General features: G+C 36.5%; 1 protein-coding gene across 1 annotated transcript in view; it reads right to left on the bottom strand.

Moving 5' to 3' along the window:
* Positions 1 to 19,947, bottom strand: part of LOC149575721 (TLR4 regulator/MIR-interacting MSAP protein) — a 98,845-nt gene that overhangs the window by 56,580 nt on the left and 22,318 nt on the right. The window contains exons 2-6 of the mRNA XM_089815497.1: positions 17,551 to 17,577; positions 11,254 to 11,333; positions 7,540 to 7,612; positions 7,123 to 7,186; positions 4,929 to 4,980 (exon numbers count right to left, since the gene is read on the bottom strand). Of these exons, the coding sequence (XP_089671623.1) occupies positions 4,929 to 4,980; positions 7,123 to 7,186; positions 7,540 to 7,612; positions 11,254 to 11,333; positions 17,551 to 17,577 (296 nt within the window). The remainder of the gene's footprint in view (positions 1 to 4,928; positions 4,981 to 7,122; positions 7,187 to 7,539; positions 7,613 to 11,253; positions 11,334 to 17,550; positions 17,578 to 19,947) is intronic.

The raw sequence follows: 19,947 nt of genomic DNA, 5'->3' as shown, positions 1-19,947 counted from the left end.
TTAACCAACACACAATTTGATATAATAATTCTAGTGAATCCCTTCACAAATTCTAGAACAACCTCCAGCAGAAAGAAAAAATAAACTCTTCTTTAGCAATAGTTAATACAATAGGAGAAATGAAAAATTGTATACCTCAACACAATTTGCCAAGTAATCTCAAAATAATTCTCATAATTGAATCTACTACACTTCAATTGTAGATCCCAAACCCTTATACTTCAACAAGGGCAGAAAATCAGAGTTTCAAAAGTGTCACTAAGACAGCAAAAGAAAATTAGATAATCATATAATCGGAAGCTTTTCTCATCAAATGGGCTCATATTTATAATCTTCAAATAGCACAAGTTTTCCAAATAAACTCTACAACATTAAAACATAATGAAGTGTCATTATAATATAATTTATTGATTGACTTCAACTCCCAAAAATGGTATTTTCCACATTAACATAATATTCTGACACACAAGGCCACTATTTCATGTGCCCACTATTTAAAACATTTTGATCCGGTACCAATGAGCTATGATACTAAGGTGACCAAAATACAACACCAACAACATAACAACCTCTTAGATGAATAATAAAAATAATTCAGCTGTCTTGCAAAAATAATTGTAGAAGCATCAGAATCAAAATTTAACAACACCAGAGTGATCCTAATGAAGAAAGATGATGTATAAACTTGACAGGGTGACTTAAAATAAATAGACACTCCCTCCAAATTTCTTGGAGCCCAAAATAAAAAATTGAGAGCATCACTTAACTCCTCTAACTTAATTGAGCTCATCAAAACCCACAGTTGCCTTACTATAAATAGCAAGTCCCTCAAGAAAGCCAAAACACACCATAGGTTGCTGGAAAGCCTATAACCCCCCAACTGAGACCCTCAAATCCCACTGTCAACTCACAAGGGTTGCGATGGGAACTGACCAAGCCAACTACACGAACCTGCTAAAAATGGGGACATTACACTAATTTAGCACATAACCATTGCCAACATTTTTGCACAAGGAGCAATTGAGAACAATATGATTGATGGTTTCTTCATTATTTTCGCAAGGGAAGCATATAGGACTATGAAAACCATTTTTTGTAAACTGCTGTTATGATTTTACCTTGAAGAGCTGCCCATGAAAATATACTTGCTTTTGGAAGAAATAGCTTACTCCAACAAAGGTGACTTGTAATCTTTGTTTTGTTAAGATCTTGTTTATTATGGTGAAATAATGAATGTGTTATTAAACATAGATCATAAATGATCTATATATACATGTATACACAAGAATGTTTCTATAACACACACACACACAGATTTTGAAGAGAAAAACTAAAAGTTTCCATATTGAATAGAGAAAATATGGAAAAATAGAAGAGTGACCATTAGAAATAGAACTAAATCTATGAGAGAGAGAGAGAGAGATTTTACTCTAATACCCTCCCTTAATGGTCAATCTAACTTCACAACAAAAAAAAATTGCAAGAGAATCCTCAAAAGGCGTAAAAGGTAGACTCGGGCTGATTAGTGACCTTTGCATGTTGAGCAATATTGACCAATGGCTAAGACCCTCCTTGCTTCTTGGTCAGAAGCAATGTTGTCCTGCATTCTTGGATCACATGACCAAATTTGTGGCAATAGTTGCACTAGATTTGCTTCTTCTTGGAGCTATTCTGAGACTGAGAAAATGACTGAGATAGGCCTTTATCCTTGTGAAAGGATTGGGCTAAAAATGCTTGTTGAGAGGAGGATGAAGGAGCACTATTGCCAAACTGTTGTTTCAAACAGTCCTATTGTAGAAGTTTGGTGCATAAATCTGAAAATTTGAGGTCAACATTAGTTGTAGTAATGTTGAGTGTCTCAATAAAGTGCTCATAGGATGGTGGTAGACTTTTCTGAGCAATGACCACCATATCCTCTTCCTCCATTGTACAACCAATGGCTTCAAGCTGATCTCCGATGTCCTTAATCTTTAGAAAATGCTCCTGTAAGGACATGTGGTCATCCATAATAATAGAGAATAGTTGATTCTTCATTAAGAAGGTTATGTTTTTATCTAATGTCTCAAAGAGATCCTTCATTGTTTTCCAGATCTCTGCAGTTGTCTTGCTAGACGGCACTTGAGGCAATTGATCATCAGTAACTGAAAGCTTAATAAGCATAACCGCTTCACGATTACACTCATCAAACTTCTCTTGAGTAGCATTGACTGTGGTAGGACAAGTCTCGGTACCCAAAACAAGTGCCTCGAGGCGATGGTACTCAAAGATCATCATCATTCTCTACTTCCAGGTGTTGTAGTTCTTTTAGTTGAAGTATTGACTACCTTCTACAACAAGATTGGTGAGCAATACCATGACATATTTTTAATGCAAAAAATGTGAATATATGAAAAGAAACAAACTTCGAGGCAGGTTGACAAAAGACACCCAAAAAAATGAAAGGACATCCAGAAGAGAGCTCAAAAAACTAGAAAGAATCTGAGATTAGATTTTGAATCTGCTCACACTATAGCACCCTCAAAGATCATCATCATTCTCTACTTCCAGGTGTTGTAGTTCTTTTAGTTGAAGTATTGACTACCTTCTACAACAAGATTGGTGAGCAATACCATGACACATTTTTAATGCAAAAAACGTGAATATATGAAAAGAAACAAACTTCGAGGCAGGTTGACAGAAGACACCCAAAAAAATGAAAGGGCATCCAGAAGAGAGCTCAAAAAATAGAAAGAATCTGAGATTAGATTTTGAATCTGCTCACACTATAGCACCCTGTTCTAGACCTATTCCATATTATTTCGTCTTGTCCTTGTTTAAATGAGATTGATCTATTCTCCAATATTGCTTTAAACTGAATCAAATCTTCTAATGGCAGATCAAGATCTTGAAATACCTTCCATTGTCATTTAATGGAGTTATTTGGATCCATTATTACATAGTCTCTAATATAAAATATTAAAAACCCCATGATTGTTCACAAACTTCTCTGCTTCTTCTTGTATCCATCCGGTTGTCAATGATTGGCTATCAACCCCCACGCCCCCCTGCCTCCCTCCCCACTCCACCACCCACCACCACAAGAATCCTTTCAAAATAATGCTTAACTGCCATCCACTATATTCCATGAAATTTGATTTAATATGATGTCACTGCATCCAATCATCATGGAGACCAAGGAAAGGATAAATAATGTGAATACTTTGCTGCCTTTCTTTGAAGAGCAAATAACAATTAAAAAAATGTAAAATCCAATCATTTTTTAGCTTGTACCATCCCCTTATTCCTCATATATTGGATAAGCGAAAAATTTTGAAAAGTTCAGATGAGTGGATTGACGAATGTGACATAGTTTGGAATGAAGCTAATAACTAACTCAAAGATGGCAGGCTATGCTCAATGCCCTATGTCCTCTACCTGCCTTTCTTTGTTGTTTTGCCTATAGCCTGCATGAGATACATCACCAGTTGTTACAACAACCTTCCGCAGCAATTTGAAGGATCAGACATTCTATTCCTTCAAGAACGCCAAAATTGGAGAATCTCGCAAGCTTTCTTGCTTTGTTGAGATCAGTTTGGACTAGAATATTTTGTTGTAATTGATCTGAAGCTAGTTGCAGACCTCATGTAATAAAAGGAATACCAGGATCATTTTGAAAGTCTTCTTTGATGTTATCTGAGTGAGCACAATAGACAGTGTTCTAACTTTCTATGAATTTATATGATACAGTAAAAATGATGGGTTCACGGGATGTATTATATCATGCAGTTGTCTCAATTTTGTATCGAAACAACTCATATGAGAGGAGCATAAAGCATAATTATGTTTTGTCTATTGATTTTCTGCGTCATGGATATGTGTTAATCATTTTTATGCATTCTTTCAAGGAAAGAATTAAATATCTTAAAATGATTTACAATGAAATATTGAGATATAGTGTGCATTTGTTATAGTAACTCATGTCATACTGATCTAATTCAATTCATATATCTAATGGAATAGGCACTGGTCTGGCGTGTGAAGGGATAGTGTGGTTTCATTCTCAGTGATACTTGAAGTCCTAAACGGTATTATACATTGAAAGGGAGTAACAAGAACATCCATTACATTAAAGTCCAAGAATCATCCACTTATGAGACCCATGGTAATTTGTCGTTTAGAATGTATGTTATCTTGTATACAGATCTGAGAAATAAGAAAACCCTCCTAAGTTAGTGGAGCTCAAAGTGAAGAAGGCTTTAAGTCTTTAAGCCTTGTTAATTTAACATTTCCTTGTCTTCAATCAGTGAATAGAGTTGGATATGCTATTAATGGTTTCAATCATATATACCAAATCTTGTAGGTTTCATTTACGATTGAAGGTAGCAAGAATCGCTAACAGGGCAAGTTCACTGTAGTTCCTCTCTAAGAAACCACAGTGATTGCTTGCACTGAATTCTGCATGTGCACTAGCTGAAACTATTTGTTCACAATAACAGTGACGAGGATCTATGTTCCCTAAACTAAAGGCAAACGTAAACCTGCCACCTTCACCTCAGAACTAAGATGAGCACAAACTTATGTCACTGCTTCAGTATGGCTGATGGTGAACTCTGTCAATGACCATTAAATGGGGGATTCTTACATAATTGCAACTATTAATTCTTTAGACTTCTTCAATGATATGATGTGGAGTAAAACACTAGCTCAATGACAGGTATACCCTAGGTCCAAATCAGCCTGAAGTACATGCTAACCCATTGTATTTCAAACCTAGAACTAAGCCCTTTAATACTAATAGCAGTTGAACTTTCTTAGTTGGCAAAGAATTGCCAAGGCCATAATTGAAGGTATGTTAGAACTTAATTTACACGCACAATGATCAATTAAAAAATTACTTCAGAAACATTTTTACTTGAATTAGGAGATCATTATGCTATTTTCTTTTGTACCTGCCACAAAAAATTGACATATCTTTTGAATGTGCCTTTGCTTCCTGTTTTTCTGTCAGTCAAATCATGGTAGAGGAGTTCAGTTATTGAGGAAAAAAATTACAAATTCGAAACTTTAGGACCTGAAAGTAGACATACAAACTAATTTGGTAAACTCCAAAAGAAATCAAATAAAGTCAACAGAAATTAATTTCTAAATAAATTTAGTATTGTTTTCCCCATAGAGGAAAAAGTCTTGCCAGTTTGTATATTAATAACTAGATATGACCAAAACATACAAGGAGCAAGATTTCACAGTATATAAAAAAGAGTAACAAAAGGATGGAGTATGCACATAACAACAAATAAAGTGATGAGAAACTGACAAAGATCTAGATTTAAAATTTATTATTTTTAATTGAGCTTGCTAATTGCTAAAGCTCATGTGCAGCACCTTGTTATGGAATAATAAAAGATGATGGTCTAAAATACAAAATGAAATATGGCCCACATATCAAGTCTTTGTAGCAGAATGTATAATGTCCAGTGAGGACAAGGCTGTACACACTTCCCAGTTGGCACTCAAAGCAACTGCACAAAAGATGCCAACTGACTACAAATCCAATAGGAACATATGGTAGCCAACCAATTTGTCCTAACTAATACATCTCACTATTGGTGCTGAATAATCACACAGACAAAAGGATGGAGTATGCACATTACAACAAATAAAGTGATGAGAAACTGACAAAGATCTAGATTTAAAATTTATTATTTTTAATTGAGCTTGCTAATTGCTAAAGCTCATGTGCAGCACCTTGTTATGGAATAATAAAAGATGATGGTCTAAAATACAAAATGAAATATGGCCCACATATCAAGTCTTTGTAGCAGAATGTATAATGTCCAGTGAGGACAAGGCTGTACACACTTCCCAGTTGGCACTCAAAGCAACTGCACAAAAGATGCCAACTGACTACAAATCCAATAGGAACATATGGTAGCCAACCAATTTGTCCTAACTAATACATCTCACTATTGGTGCTGAATAATCACACAGACATCTGACAACTTGTAAAATAAATTAAAAAGCCAAACCATCATTTACGGATTATAAGAAGCTAAAGAAAAAATTTCAAACACCAAACATCAACCCTAACAAAAAAATTTACTTGTGGCTTTATTTACTTAAGCGGTATCAACAGGTCCGTCATGCTTTGATTAAAAAACAATAAGCCTTATCTGGTTGAGTAGCAAAATTTTTGTAGGGTAAACTGCCATATTGCACACTCAATTGGTGGTTTTCAAAAGTGACAAATGTCTGTAATTCGCACTTGCTAAATTTTCTGCAAGACAAGTACTGAAGACAGACCTTCCAAAACTATTGTGAACCCAAAATATGGCATAGTTTTAATATTTGACAGATAACTGCAAATAACAAATTGCAATTAGAAATAAGTCCTTAGGTATTCGTCCATAATTGTCTATTAACAATGTATGTTGGTTGCTTGTCATGAACAATATCAAACTAGCAACAAAAGAACTAGCAAAAGATTTTTTTTAAAGATCAACTATAACAGTCACGAATCAGTATTTAGGAAAGCAGGATTGAATAATGGATAAGATATGGCAAGAGCAGCCACATAAGAGTAACTTTAAGGTACCTAGAAAACAAAAACATGATACTAAGGAACAAGATGTTCCTTAGAGGTACACAAGTATACCTTGACAAAGATCTAACCATAATGCAACAAGATGAAAGGTGGAGAGAGTGGGAAAATAGGAGACTTATTATTTCAGTAGTGTAACAAGGCAACAGACTTTTAGCCTTTGCAGAATTGAAAAATAGAAGACCCAAACAACTGTTGGTTCGCACTGAACATCTCATCCAAATTTCAGTGAATAATGGTTACACAGAAATATTGCAACAAGACGTTAAATAAGTACACAACGTGGAGGACACAAGTTTCAAAAGTTGTGGGAGAGGACAAGCAAGTCCATAGCATATCAGGTTAACCAGATTTTGAGCTTTGTGCTTATCAAAGTTCTTCCATGATAGCTAAAACATTTCCAGTATGATAATAAATATTGAGCCTTAGTATTTGCATTCGCTTCCTTTGGCTTTACCAAAAACCCATGCAAGCAAAAATATTCAAGATCAAAATGTTTACTTTTGACAAGTTAGTGCATAGAAGAATTTAGAAAACAAGACTACCTATACTTAGTATGGCACTTTCCCAATCTTCAATTCTGATCCAACTTCCCTTGCTTGAAGTTGCCTGTAAAGATTATAAGCATTTAGCTTTACGAAACTAAAACAGAAACAGAGATAAAAAGTGATTTGCGAGTAAAAGACAACAAATTAAGATCATGAATAATGTTTACAATCAGACATCCCCGTCTTGACTTCATTAAGCTCATCTGTTTGAATTTTTATTATTGATTAAGAATTAAAAGTTAAATAATAATGTAATGTCCCAAGATGAAGTCACAACAAAGTAATAGTTAACACATACTATTAATTACTGAAATGAGCATTTTCTTGAGTGTTGAAAAGCACATAAAACATCCACAACTGTTGTAAAAATGTTTAACAATTTTGAGCAATTCTGAATATTTCCATAGAAGATACCTTATCAAGAGTATAATCCTTCATTCTCTCGCACAATCCATCCAAGAGTTCCACTACCCTAAGTTCGCTCACTCTGAAATTTGAATGAACATCAATTAATGCTTAGTTGACAGAATATAAGCAGTACATCATTCACAAAGCACATATATAGTCAGCTTAGCATATGCAGTACCTCCCTCAAATAGCTTGTACATTAAACTGCATGCATATACACATACACAAAGTTATAAATACACATTCACACCCATGTGATACATACAGAGAAGTGCACTTGCATGGAGGTTTTATTTATATCAAAGAATCACATAGGAATGCATGGAGGAAAAAGAATCAGGCATTGACTATTTATCCACAGATATTTTCTGAAAACATTTAAGGAGATTTTTGGATCAAAACTAATAGCAACTATAGAAATCTTAAAATGTGGCAACGTTATACTGCATAAGGCATTAAAAGAAAGAAGTAAAATGATAATATATGAGAATTATTTTGAAGTGTTTACTCTCCCCATTAGTGGCTCAGGGTTGCTAGATTGGATTTACTACAGTACTCTGAGGTTTGATCAAAGACCTGTCTGAGGCAGAACCCTTCACAGTTGCTTTCTGTATGTGTGGCCTACACTGTCAGATATGAAGGAAAATCGGCCTTCTCTTGGACTATTTCACCAATCCTCCTCCTTGCATTATCAGAAAGCTGTATAGTATAAATTGACTGCAGAGTTTGTTTACGTTAATCAATCCGCACACCCCAATACCATCAATCCTTTCATGTTGTTTGGACACCACATGTTAAGTACTTGTCAAAGCATTTTCTATATGTAAATTATGGACCCCTTTCTCAGCAACACCTTTGTTAATAATCTCAATGGCTGAAGTCATTTCAAGGATGGTAACTAGCAGGACAGGAACAGTTCTGATGTTTTCAGCATGACTGTTAGAGGAATTCCAATTCCCTTAGGACTCTGTGTAACTCATTTACAATTCTATGTTATAGAAGAAGCATCCCTTAAAATAAAGTGGAACTCCTTGGAATATTTGGAGAAGCAAAGTGGGAATTCCTAGGAATATTTAAGGTCAAGAAACCTGCTGAAATAATTACAATCACGGACAAATACAGGAAGGACTCTGGTGTTCATTTGATACATCACAGCACAAAATAAACTAGACAATAGACTGCAGCACAGAGAAAGTAGGAAGCAATAAAATCCACGCCGTATTCTCCATTATGGAATCACTGGCCATTATCTGAGTAAGATTGAGTTCTTCATGAGCATTAAGACCTTGTTTTTGGGGCAGATTCAAATGCAGCTCACCACTAGCAGTGTACATATATTCCTCAAACCTGGGTAGGCTGCCGGCTTTCAGTATTTTATTCCATCTTCATGTTTGTACGTAATTCAAACACAGATTTCTTCATTTTGCATCATTTTGTTGAAGCTCTCCTCTAAAAATCCTTTAGATCTTGTTTTGTGGCCACCCCTTGTGCATTTTACCCTCCCTAATCTCTATTTTTGCTCAATGCTTCAAATCCAGGTAGGATGGTACTTTTCCAGCATTTTGCTCCATCTTTGTTTTTGTAACTAGTACAAATGCAGAATTCTTCTTCTCTCTTTGTTTTGTCAAAGCTCTACTCTAATACACCTATAGATTCTGATCTTTGTACCTGCCCCTTGTGCAATTTACCCACCCAATTCTATATTTTGGCCCAATCCTTCAAACCTGGCATCCCTAAATATTATAGCAGCAAAAAAGTCAATGTGAACTCAAGTGCCCTAACTTGGAGTTGAATAACAGTTCTGCAATCTATCACAGATTAATAAGATGGATTGGTGGAAGTAAAATTGTTGCTGTCATAATATTTTTGTACAAAGAACAATTAGCATGTTTACTAACATTATGAAGAGGAAACAGTTCCAAAAAGCACAGCATTACATTTATCCTACCATGGAGTATACTTATAAACCAAGGTTGCACGGGGACGGGGGTACTTGGGGATGTCAAACTTTCTCTCCAATTATACTTTAATATTTATAGAAGATCTGAAATTATGAGTCATGACAATGGTTTTTCAGAAACAAACTTAGTTACTGATTCGTGAAACGAATCTGATTCGCACATGTGAATCGGATCCATGGATTCGTAATTATTTTTTTCCCAATTATGATTCATGGAGGATTCGTGTATGTGTGCGCGCACATTATGTATACTAAAAAATAAGAGAAATATACATAATTTTAAAATTAAATCATTTCGAAGTATGAGTCTATGATTCTAAATCATTTCATAGTATGAATCTATGGATCAAATCCATGATTATAAAAAAATAATCGAAAAAAAAAAATCTGGAAGAATCCAGAAGAATCCAACCACGGATCCAGATCTGGATCCAGCCTCTAGGGCATGAATCCAGTAACTAAGGAAACAAGAACAGTGATAAAGTTTGCAAATGTAATGTATTCTTTTCAGTTTCAGATTTTCCATATGTTTGTAATAATAATATATAATAAATGTTTACATGCATAACAGAGGCAGTAGACTTCAAACATGAACAAGAAGACCATAAATCATATGACAATGGCATATTGCAAATGATAAACTTCTGACTTGAACAGTGATAAAGTTTATTGTTAATCAATGTGTATCAAAGTTTCAAACTGATTAGGTATTGAATTAAGCTTGATAGACAACAAGCTGATACGCAAACAAAAAACCGAAATCAAGGTCCTTAGCTATGATGCTCTCCACTGAGTACCCAGTACTTGGGATACGTGTACCCGGTACTTGGGTATATGGGTACGAGTACCAAGGGTGTGGGTATGAGTACCCATGCAACCTTGTTATAAACATTTCAATCATTAGCGTAGAACTGTGTCAAACAAAATGTATGTGGCAATAATGTAGTTGATAACCAATTGGAGCCTGTAAAAAGCAAAAGCTAATTTGGTGATTTTAATAAGCCCTTTAAATCTGAAATATAGACAGGCGAGACAAACTATGAAGAATAATGCTAACAAGAATTGAGATAAACTGAGACATATGAATGGTGTGAGTTGAAAAAGAAAGCAAAAGAGGTCAAGTGGTGAATAAAGACAATGTCAAAGGATCCATGATGATGTTATATAGAGTTCTAATGTAAAGAGCAGACAATAAAAATTAAAATATGAGTGAACATGAGAAATGTGATATATATAGGGCAGAGAGTGAAAAAAAACAACGTAAAGGGTGAATAAGTTAAATCACTTGAGAAGTTAAAATCATACAGAAAAATCTATTGTTGTCAGATGTACAGGTCAACTTTCAAACATCTAGCTACATAATACCGCCAATGAGGAAATTACGATTAGATGGATAAATAAAGCACTTCACCATGTAAGCTAAAACCTTACGAGCATGTAATCTTATTCTTTTGAAATTGAACCTTTGTGAAATATCTCATGCAAAGCAAGCTTCTCATGAAGCATTCCATTATATGACTTTATTCCTATTTTATTGAGATTGAATATTGTGTCTAGTTCATCAAGAAGCACAAATGAACCATGCATTGGGAAATAATTTCTGAAAATATTGACATCTTCGATTGCAAGAGAAAATCAAAGAGAAGTAAGATTCATAGTTCACACAGTTCCACACACCAAAAAACCCACAACTTAACAAAAATGATGCCTCTCATCAATATCTATTGTAAAATAAGGCCCTTCCAAGCTTGAAAAGATACTTGTAATCAATCAATTTCCCTTCTCGTTGACCTCTCGAATCCAAGCGATGTCGCATATCCAAGTGATTTTTCGGCCTTTCCTGGTAGAGTATCATATTATATATAAGACAATTAAAATCACATTAAACAGCAGATGATGGTACAAAACAAGTACTGTCAAAATTAAAAAATAAGCAGTTCAATTTATGTGACACATTTTGAGTATTGTGATCGTATTCATAATACAATTATTCAATTTAACTCAATACTATATACACTACCTCTTCCCAATCCACGGAAATTAAATAGAAATCTAATGATGTGCAAACCTCTTTTCTGAAATAAAAAGTCACAAAACAAAAGACTAATTTTGTCTTGAAGAGCTCATCTTTTTCTAAGTAAATCAAAAACTTCATGCTCATGAAACATCATTACATGATACGGCAAAGAAACTGCCATTACGACAAATGGTGTAGGGCGTAACAATACTTTAATACTTTGATTTAAATAAAGATAATTAGTATTGGCGTTGGGTAGTTAGTTAGCAAGAGGATGTGTAGGCTGGTCTTCCTAACCAACTGTCTTCTATTTAAGAACATCAGAACATGAATGATGTACTTGTTGTTTTGTTAATCAATAAAATATATGGGTCTCCCTTGCCAACTTCGGTACGTGTGTTATTGTTATTAAATGCTTTATTGTTCTGTTTGGTAACCATCCTACACTTTTGGTATCGTTGCCTAAGTTCGAGCTTGGTGATCATATGACTAAAGGGATGGAATGATAGGTATACCATTCCTTCCACAAGTACAAGTCACAAACAATGACGGGTAAGAGGAAGAAATAACAAGGGGAGATCAAGTGACATGAGACCTAGTGGTAGCCCGAGAAGTTTTCGTCGACCAATACGTGCAAAGGGAAGCCCAAGAGAGAGCGGTTCCAGAGAACATGGTATGGGACAAACTTTGGGTGCCACCAACACCTTAGACAAATACTAGCAGGAGGAAGCACTGACCCGACACAAGGAAACATTGTCCCAGCAGGAGGAAAAATTGTCTCGTCAGAAGGAGAAATTGTCCGGTCAGGACGACAAATTGTCCCAATAGGAGGGAAAACTGTCCCGACAAGAGGAAACATTGTCTCTACAAGATGGAAAATTGTCCCATCATGAGGGAAAATTGTCCCAACAGGAGAGGAAACTATCCTGACAGGAGGCAAAATTGTCCTATGTCATGGTCGGAGGAAACATTGCCCCGTCAAGAGGGAAATGTGTCCCTTTAGGGAGGGAAAATTGTCCCTCAGGAGGGAAAACTGTCCCGTCAAGAGGGAAAATTGTCACAACAAGAGAGAAAACTATCACAACAAGAGGGAAAACTGTCGCAACAGGAGTGGAAACTATCACGCTAGGAGGCAAAACTTCCCGGCATGAACCAGTACTCAACGAATAATCTCGTCAAGAGGAAACATGGGCCCGACAAGAGCAAACAACCAAGGGAAGAGTGGGAGAACCAAAATGGCCCTGGACAAGCAAAGACTTCCTAGATTCACAGGAGAAGGATCGGAGTATCCAACACAACATTGTAAAATGTGCATAATCATACGGAAGGCAAATGGAGAGAACAATGCAGCTGAATGGTTAAAGGCATTTCGTGCCACCCTAAGGGTAATGCCATTGGTTGGTATACAGATCTAGAGACCAGAAGAAAGAGACATGAAAGGATCTTCATACAGCCTTTGAGGAAGAAATCAAATTCTTACGCAACGATGATCAGATAGTAACAGAAATCTACAATAAAAGACAAGGAAAAAATGAATCTTTAAGAGCGTATAGTAGGAAGATGAAGGAATTGATCAGGAAACTAGACAATAAGCCAGTGGACGGGTTAAAGAAAAGATGATTTATTGAAGGGTTAACCCCATTCCTGCGAAGAAAAATGAAAATAGTACCACCATCATCATTTGTCGACGCCTGCACTTAAGCGATGGATATAGAAAGTGAAAACAAAACCTCTAAAGCAAGGAGGCATGAAAGTGGAAACAAAACTTCGGAAGATAGTGGAGACGAGTCTAAAACGATCCAAGCATTGAGAAAAGACATGATGAGGATGATGAAAGAAATGGCAGGGAGCAAGGAGGAGAAAAGAGAAGGAAAAGACTTACGGTGCACGAATTGTTAAAAGGAAGGACACAAAAAACGCATGCCCCAAGACGAAATTTTGCGACATTTATCAAGTATTGAGGCATTCAAGTAAAGATTGGCACTATAATTTGAAGGCACGAAAAGCTCAAGTATTTTTTGCACAAGGTGAACAATCCACACCACCTTCTACTCCACAAAATACAAACAGGGAAGCATCACCTAGGGGGTATCGAAATAGAATGGGGGGAAGCAATAACAACAGCAATAATAACACACACAACACACCCAAGAGCCGAATCTAGTACGACTCCAGGGGACAACCCATGATACAATGTAGGTGATGTAATGAATGGGGACACTTTTCCTGTGGCTGTGAGAGTGGAGGATAGAGTGAAGGAATGCTATGCAAATGGTGCGGACCAAGTAATCATGAGGATGCCAACTGCCCCAAACAGAAAAGTGTGGACATATAGGAGCTGGTAGAACCATGGGAGGAAGTATTGGCCATCACTTGAATGCAGGCTAGAAAACCCACATATCCAAATGTAGGTATGGGAAAGGAGAGGTTGGATGACGCCAGGAGGGAGATCTAAAATCTCATGAATAAGGAAAGGTAATTCCTAAATCTTCCTCCACCAAGTCCATCTTGGAAACTAATATCATGAAGTAAGTTCTAGAGACCACTGTACCAATAAAGATTGGAGACCTAGTGGAGACTCTACCAAGGCAGAACCGTTGAAGGAGGAAGTAAAAGTAGGGAAGGACGATGACTCTATATTTATCATAGGGATGGAAAAGACATCGGCAATGGTAGAGATGGAGATTATGGTGTGCAAATTGACCAAAGCTATTGTGGATGGAGGCTCAGATGTTAATGTCCTCCCTGAAGAAACTTGGAAGACTCTCGGGAAACCAACCCTTTGGCCACCCACTTTCCAATTGGTAGGAGCATATCAACATGGGATCAAGCCCATTGGGACCTTAATGGGACAAAAAGTGGTGATTGGGACACAACAATTGTTCCTAGATTTTGTAGTGATTGCCCTGGAGAAGAATGGTTACGACACGCTACTGGGGAGAGGATGGTTAATCTCAGCAAAGGCAAATAACAATTGGAAGAAAAATACCCTTTCTATTGAAGTAGACAATCGGAAATACACAATTGACATAAGGAGCTAGTCTGTAAATCAGGAGCTTGCATCCAATTCAAAAGCCAAGGGAGTGAATGGCAATGGAATTGAGCCAGATGAAGAAGGCATTCTATGGTTGTGAGAATGTTCAGAAGATGAAACAAGTTCCCTCAACGGCCTGTTTCACTGTCAAATGGGGGATTATGAAGTGTTGCAACCAGAATGCAATATGTTGCAGATTCAAGAAATGGAACTTGATGAAGGTTATCCAGGGTGTTACAAGGAGCAAATAGAAGGCAAGGCCTCAATTGATGATACCCAAACACATACATTCCACAAGGATAAAAGAATAGAGTATGAGGAGGCTAAGCTAGAGGAATTGGAAAGGGAGGAGCCTTTTACTATTTATTCCACAGACATAAAAGAAAAAAGCCAAATGAAGGAAATAAAAGAGAATATAATAGAGAAGGTAAAGGAGGGGAAGATAAAAGGGATTAAAGAGAATAATAAAACCAAAATGCAACACTAACCTTGGTCCCCTATATAGAAGATGTAAGAATAAAACACTGGTACGGGCAAACAAAAATCGCGTACCAAGAAACACCATATGCAGCTTGGAATACGAGTACAAAGATTGGGAGTACGCAAGGGAATTGTAGTACGAAGGAGATTCTTCGTACATGAGATTGAAGTACGGAGGGACACTAAAGTACAAAAGACTATCATACAACCAACAATAGGAGGGAAACTCAGTGTACGAGTATCAAAGGGAAGACAGGGCAAAGGCATTGACTTCGTGCAACAGTTCGCGTACGTAGACGGACAATAGGGAAGCCGCGTACAGTTGGTCGTACTAGAGAAGTTCGTAGGAAAGATGTTGGAATGGAGAATGTTGGAATGGAGGATGTTGGTACGAGGTATTATGGACACTGCAGATGGAATCCATACAAACAAGGTGTTGTTGAAGGACAAAGAGGAGGGGATGTAAGGAGCAAGTAGAGAAGAACCAAGTGGACAGCTACTCCCTCAATGGGGCACGAAACAAAATTCCATTCCGGCAAACTTTGTCGCTCCGGATCAGTTGCCTCACACTAAGATGATAGATCTTTGATGCCAAAGGAAGGTTGCACATAGCATTAGACTAGAGACACCAGAAGGCATAGAGGCGGCTTAGCCAACTGCCCTGTTGGTTCAATCTACAAGCAAGAGGGAAGAGCATGGTGGGAAGCCCATGGAGGGAACGAATATAGGAGTGAAAGTAGCACAAGATGAGGACACAGTGTTGTGTTGGGAAATTTTGAAATGATACCTCACCCTTCAGCAACTCCCTTCGAGATGAAGATACAACATCAAATAGAAACTCGAGAGGAGTACTTGGACAAATTAGGAATAGGAATGATAACATTTACATTTAAGCTAAGCAAATGGCTGCAGAGCACAATATACGACATATTCGCATCTAGAAGACTACTTTTTTGTGGGGGATAAATGTAGGGAGTAATAATACTTAAATACTTTGATGTAATTAAGATAATTAGTATTGGAGTTGGGTAGTTAGGTAGCAAGGGGATGTGTCAGTTGGTCTTCCTAACCGTCTTCTATTTAAGAACATCAAAACATGAATGATGTACTTGTTGTTTTGGTAATCAATGAAATATATGGTTTCCCTCGCCAACTTTGGTACATGTGCTATTAGTATTAAATGCTTTGTTGATACATGCTTTATTGTTCTGTTTGGTAACCAATTCTACAACTGGGTTTCAATATCCTGTGGATGTGCACCCTGTCCTAAACTACAGCAGCCATGCAGACCCACAAAGACAAAGCTCAGTGCAAGTCTTGCATGAATTTTAATAGAATTTGTAGCTGTCTAGCATAGCTTCTGACAATAAAATTTCTAGGCTTGATAGGGCTTTCTCTGTGTACATTGAAGAATATGGTGAGTACGACTATTACCAAAGAAAAAGAAAGTGAAAGAACATTTTACTTAAAATGACCTGACTCTATTTAGCCCTCAAGGGCCTAGCTTTCTGCCCATTACAATAGTTGATGGCCTATTTTTGTTAGTCTACAAGTCTATAACATCTTCACCCCATGGCTCTTTCTGAGCATAGTACAAATTATGAATGGCTTTCTGCTGCAAATAGACAGATCTGGTTTTGACATATTCTGTATATCTGTTAAGCATTACCTAATCTATAAAACTTACATTTTACTACAGAGTAAACATTTTTAAGAAAGCTACTGGCTATTCCTTTGGAAAATATCACTCCTGGTGAGCAGTGAATTGGTATTCAAACCACCCTAGTTAACAGTGGCAAATTACCTAGAGAGAGCATTATATATTGCGAAAATATATTGCTCAACAAAAATAAGACATTTGCAATCACCAAGCAGCATAATTTTATTATCTTAGATTCTTACATATGATGTGCTAGTAGACTAGAAAATATAACATCATTACAAGAGAAAAACCTACTCCTAGTTTTAAAAGATATTGAAACCTTTCTAAGCTAAGCTTCCGGCACAAGGAACTTCTAAAAATAGCCAATGCTGTACAAAATTTTGCAAGCTTTCTGAGATTCCAGTACAAGAAAAGTTTATTATACCAAGTTCCAACTAATGTTGGAAAGAGATTGAAAGCTTTCTAAGCTTTTGGCATAGTTTTGTTGACACAATCCCTTGTAATAAGTTTGCATTCAACAATCTCATAGATATGTTCTACTTCTTTTTTAAATTGTATTAAAACTCAATAAACAACACAAAACATGATATAAATGTAAATCGCTACCCCTGATGATGTTTCTACCAGAAAAATATGCAGACAACATATTACAAACAATTTAAGATCATGTAGTATGTGCAGCATAAACAATAACAATAACAAGCAGCATAAAAAATTCAAAGCACTTTAAGTATAACATTCAACAAGAAACAACCTGCATAGGGAAGAATCATAACCAAAAAGTTTCAAACAATTTGCCTCATTCTAATGAACTTAAAATTAAATGTAAATGGCATTCAAAGAGGAATTATAATAGAACTTACATTGGCAAGTGCATACTCCAACTCAGCCTGCATTAGAAATGACCTTTCTTGGTTAGCTTATTGTTTCAAATATGCCAACATTTGTATATATAATTCAAACAAAATCAAGCTTCACTATACATGGTATTATATAGCGTGGCACACATTGAAAATGGAATACTTGAGAGGGAAAAAATTCTCATTAAATAACCTTATTGCTTCTCAGAGTTCACAATGGTAACTAACAAGGTAATAATATCAAACAACCATTCTATGCTTTTGCTAAAGACAAACAATAAGTTTTTTGTCTTATTTTAATAAAAACATTAGCACCAAAAAGAAAAGAGAGAGCACATACACAAAAGAGAATCAAATCAAAAGAAGCAGGATGTATGGAGTCCAATTACATTTGGACAAGATTTATTGCATCTCATTCACAGTCATATTTCGAACTGAACTACCTAGATCAAGTTAAAGGCAAGGGCTATTATTTTTTACAGTGATGTTATGATGGGAGCCATAATTTACTCAGACACTTTTAAATGATACACATCTGAAAATTCACATTTCATTAAGAGATATTCAATTTCACATACTAAAATAGATTTATTTGAAAGTGGAAACCAAACTAAACTGTAAACATACTAAAAAGACAAATTACCCTTGTCAATCATTTTCTTATCATGATAGGAAGTTAGTTCAAGTTAATAGTAAAGGATAAATTATAAGATAAGGCCAGGCATCTGCAAAGTCAAAAATCAAAATTCGAGAAGCCTGAAAAGGCTACATTGAACAGCTTATTGCACTCTATCTGCATAGCATTGGTTGTCCTAGTGGTTTGTGTGCTAAGAGATCAAGTTCAACAATTTGCCAACTTTTCCCCAGGTTTCATATGGTTGGGTTTGGCCATACAAAAAAAAGGTTTATATCGGTGTAACTGCACATGGAAACTCAAGTCACTGCTCTTCATCAAGAGCATCAATGTCATCAGCTGGTTCGTCAGAACCACAAGCAATGCCAATGCCAATGCCACTACCACTAACCACTTCTAATTTGTCCAATTTTAGTGACTTTCAAATCATTTTTTTTAAACTCAGTTAGGATTACTTAGGATTTTTTTTAATTTCTTGCTTGGTTATTTAAGGTCTTTTTAAATTTCTTGTTTGGTTAGTTGGGGTTCTTTTTGGGTTATTATTTATTTGAATTTTTCATTAAAAATTTGACTTTTAAATGTTCTGTTGGGCCAATTCTCTCTGTGCTTGCCCACATTGGACCTCGATTTTGCCATGGGGCAAACTCGAGGCCAGGATACAATGCTGACAGACAGCATTACCCTGTCCAAACTGTTCCAAGTTTGGCCATTGTTTTGGCTGAGCCTGTGAGCAGATAAATCAAGGAAACTTGGGATAAGTATGATCATTGAATTTATTAAAAAACAAGGCAAATTACTGGCCAGAGTTCCTAGACTCGCCTGAGCTCACCCAGACGCAGCAAGTTATGGGGAAGTGATCCTGTGCAAGTCCCAGGGGCCCAAACTCAGACTTAGCCAACTCCTGTTAAGTTTTTGTCATTGATGTCTTTGGTTGATCACCCATGTCCCTTTGTATCCGTCATTATTTGTTTTAAAAGTGTTGTCCAATCGCCTTTGGATTACATCTGTAATAAGGATGCTTGTATGAGCACGTTCATGTCATGGAAGTTCTGGAATTTGTCTGCAGTCGGATATCAAATCTTTGGGACTGTCAGTTGTTTATATGCTTGCCAGGTGTTCAGTTGGAAGCTGGAAATGCATCCTGCCACTTTTCTGTCTGTTGTGCTCAGGCCTCTGCATAGTACAGCTTCTTCAATAGCTCTACAGACGGCAATAAAGTGGTCTGGCAACAGGTGTTTGAAACAGTCCAAGTTAATGCAGCTTAAGTGATGATAATCTGATGTGCACGTTACATTGACAGCTGCCTTAAATGGATAAGTGTCTGCACATTAGGTGGAGCTCTTTGGTGGAGTATCAAATGGTTCTGGAAAACGATGTATGTAAAAGGCATGTTTTTTTTGGTCAGTGCTGGAGTTGCCATCTCTACCTGACTAGGCCATTACAATTTATCCTCAACGTCCATGTTTGGTGTGTGTAACATTTTCTGCATAAATATGAGGGGCTTCAATATATGCATCAGCTATGTATGTGTTTTGTAAGCAGATAATAATCAATCTGGACATGTCATCTACAGACCTACATGGAACATACAATGAGTGACAGATGGCGTAGGTCTTTGGTAATAATGGCATGCGTTCAACAAGGAATGTTACCTGCAAAAAGAGCACATGTGTGTGAAAATGAAAGGTATAGTCAGTTCCTCACGGGGGTAGTAGGCCATTCTCATCACTGACGTGTAAAAAATGGAAGTTAAAAAGAATGTTTGT

This window comes from Cupressus sempervirens, chromosome 2 (assembly GCF_028749045.1).
Source record: "Cupressus sempervirens isolate cs-2001-9-10 chromosome 2, ASM2874904v1, whole genome shotgun sequence".
NCBI classification, from domain to species: Eukaryota; Viridiplantae; Streptophyta; class Pinopsida; order Cupressales; family Cupressaceae; genus Cupressus; species Cupressus sempervirens.
Note: the sequence above shows the minus strand (reverse complement) of the source record. Positions and strands in the feature narration are given on the sequence as shown.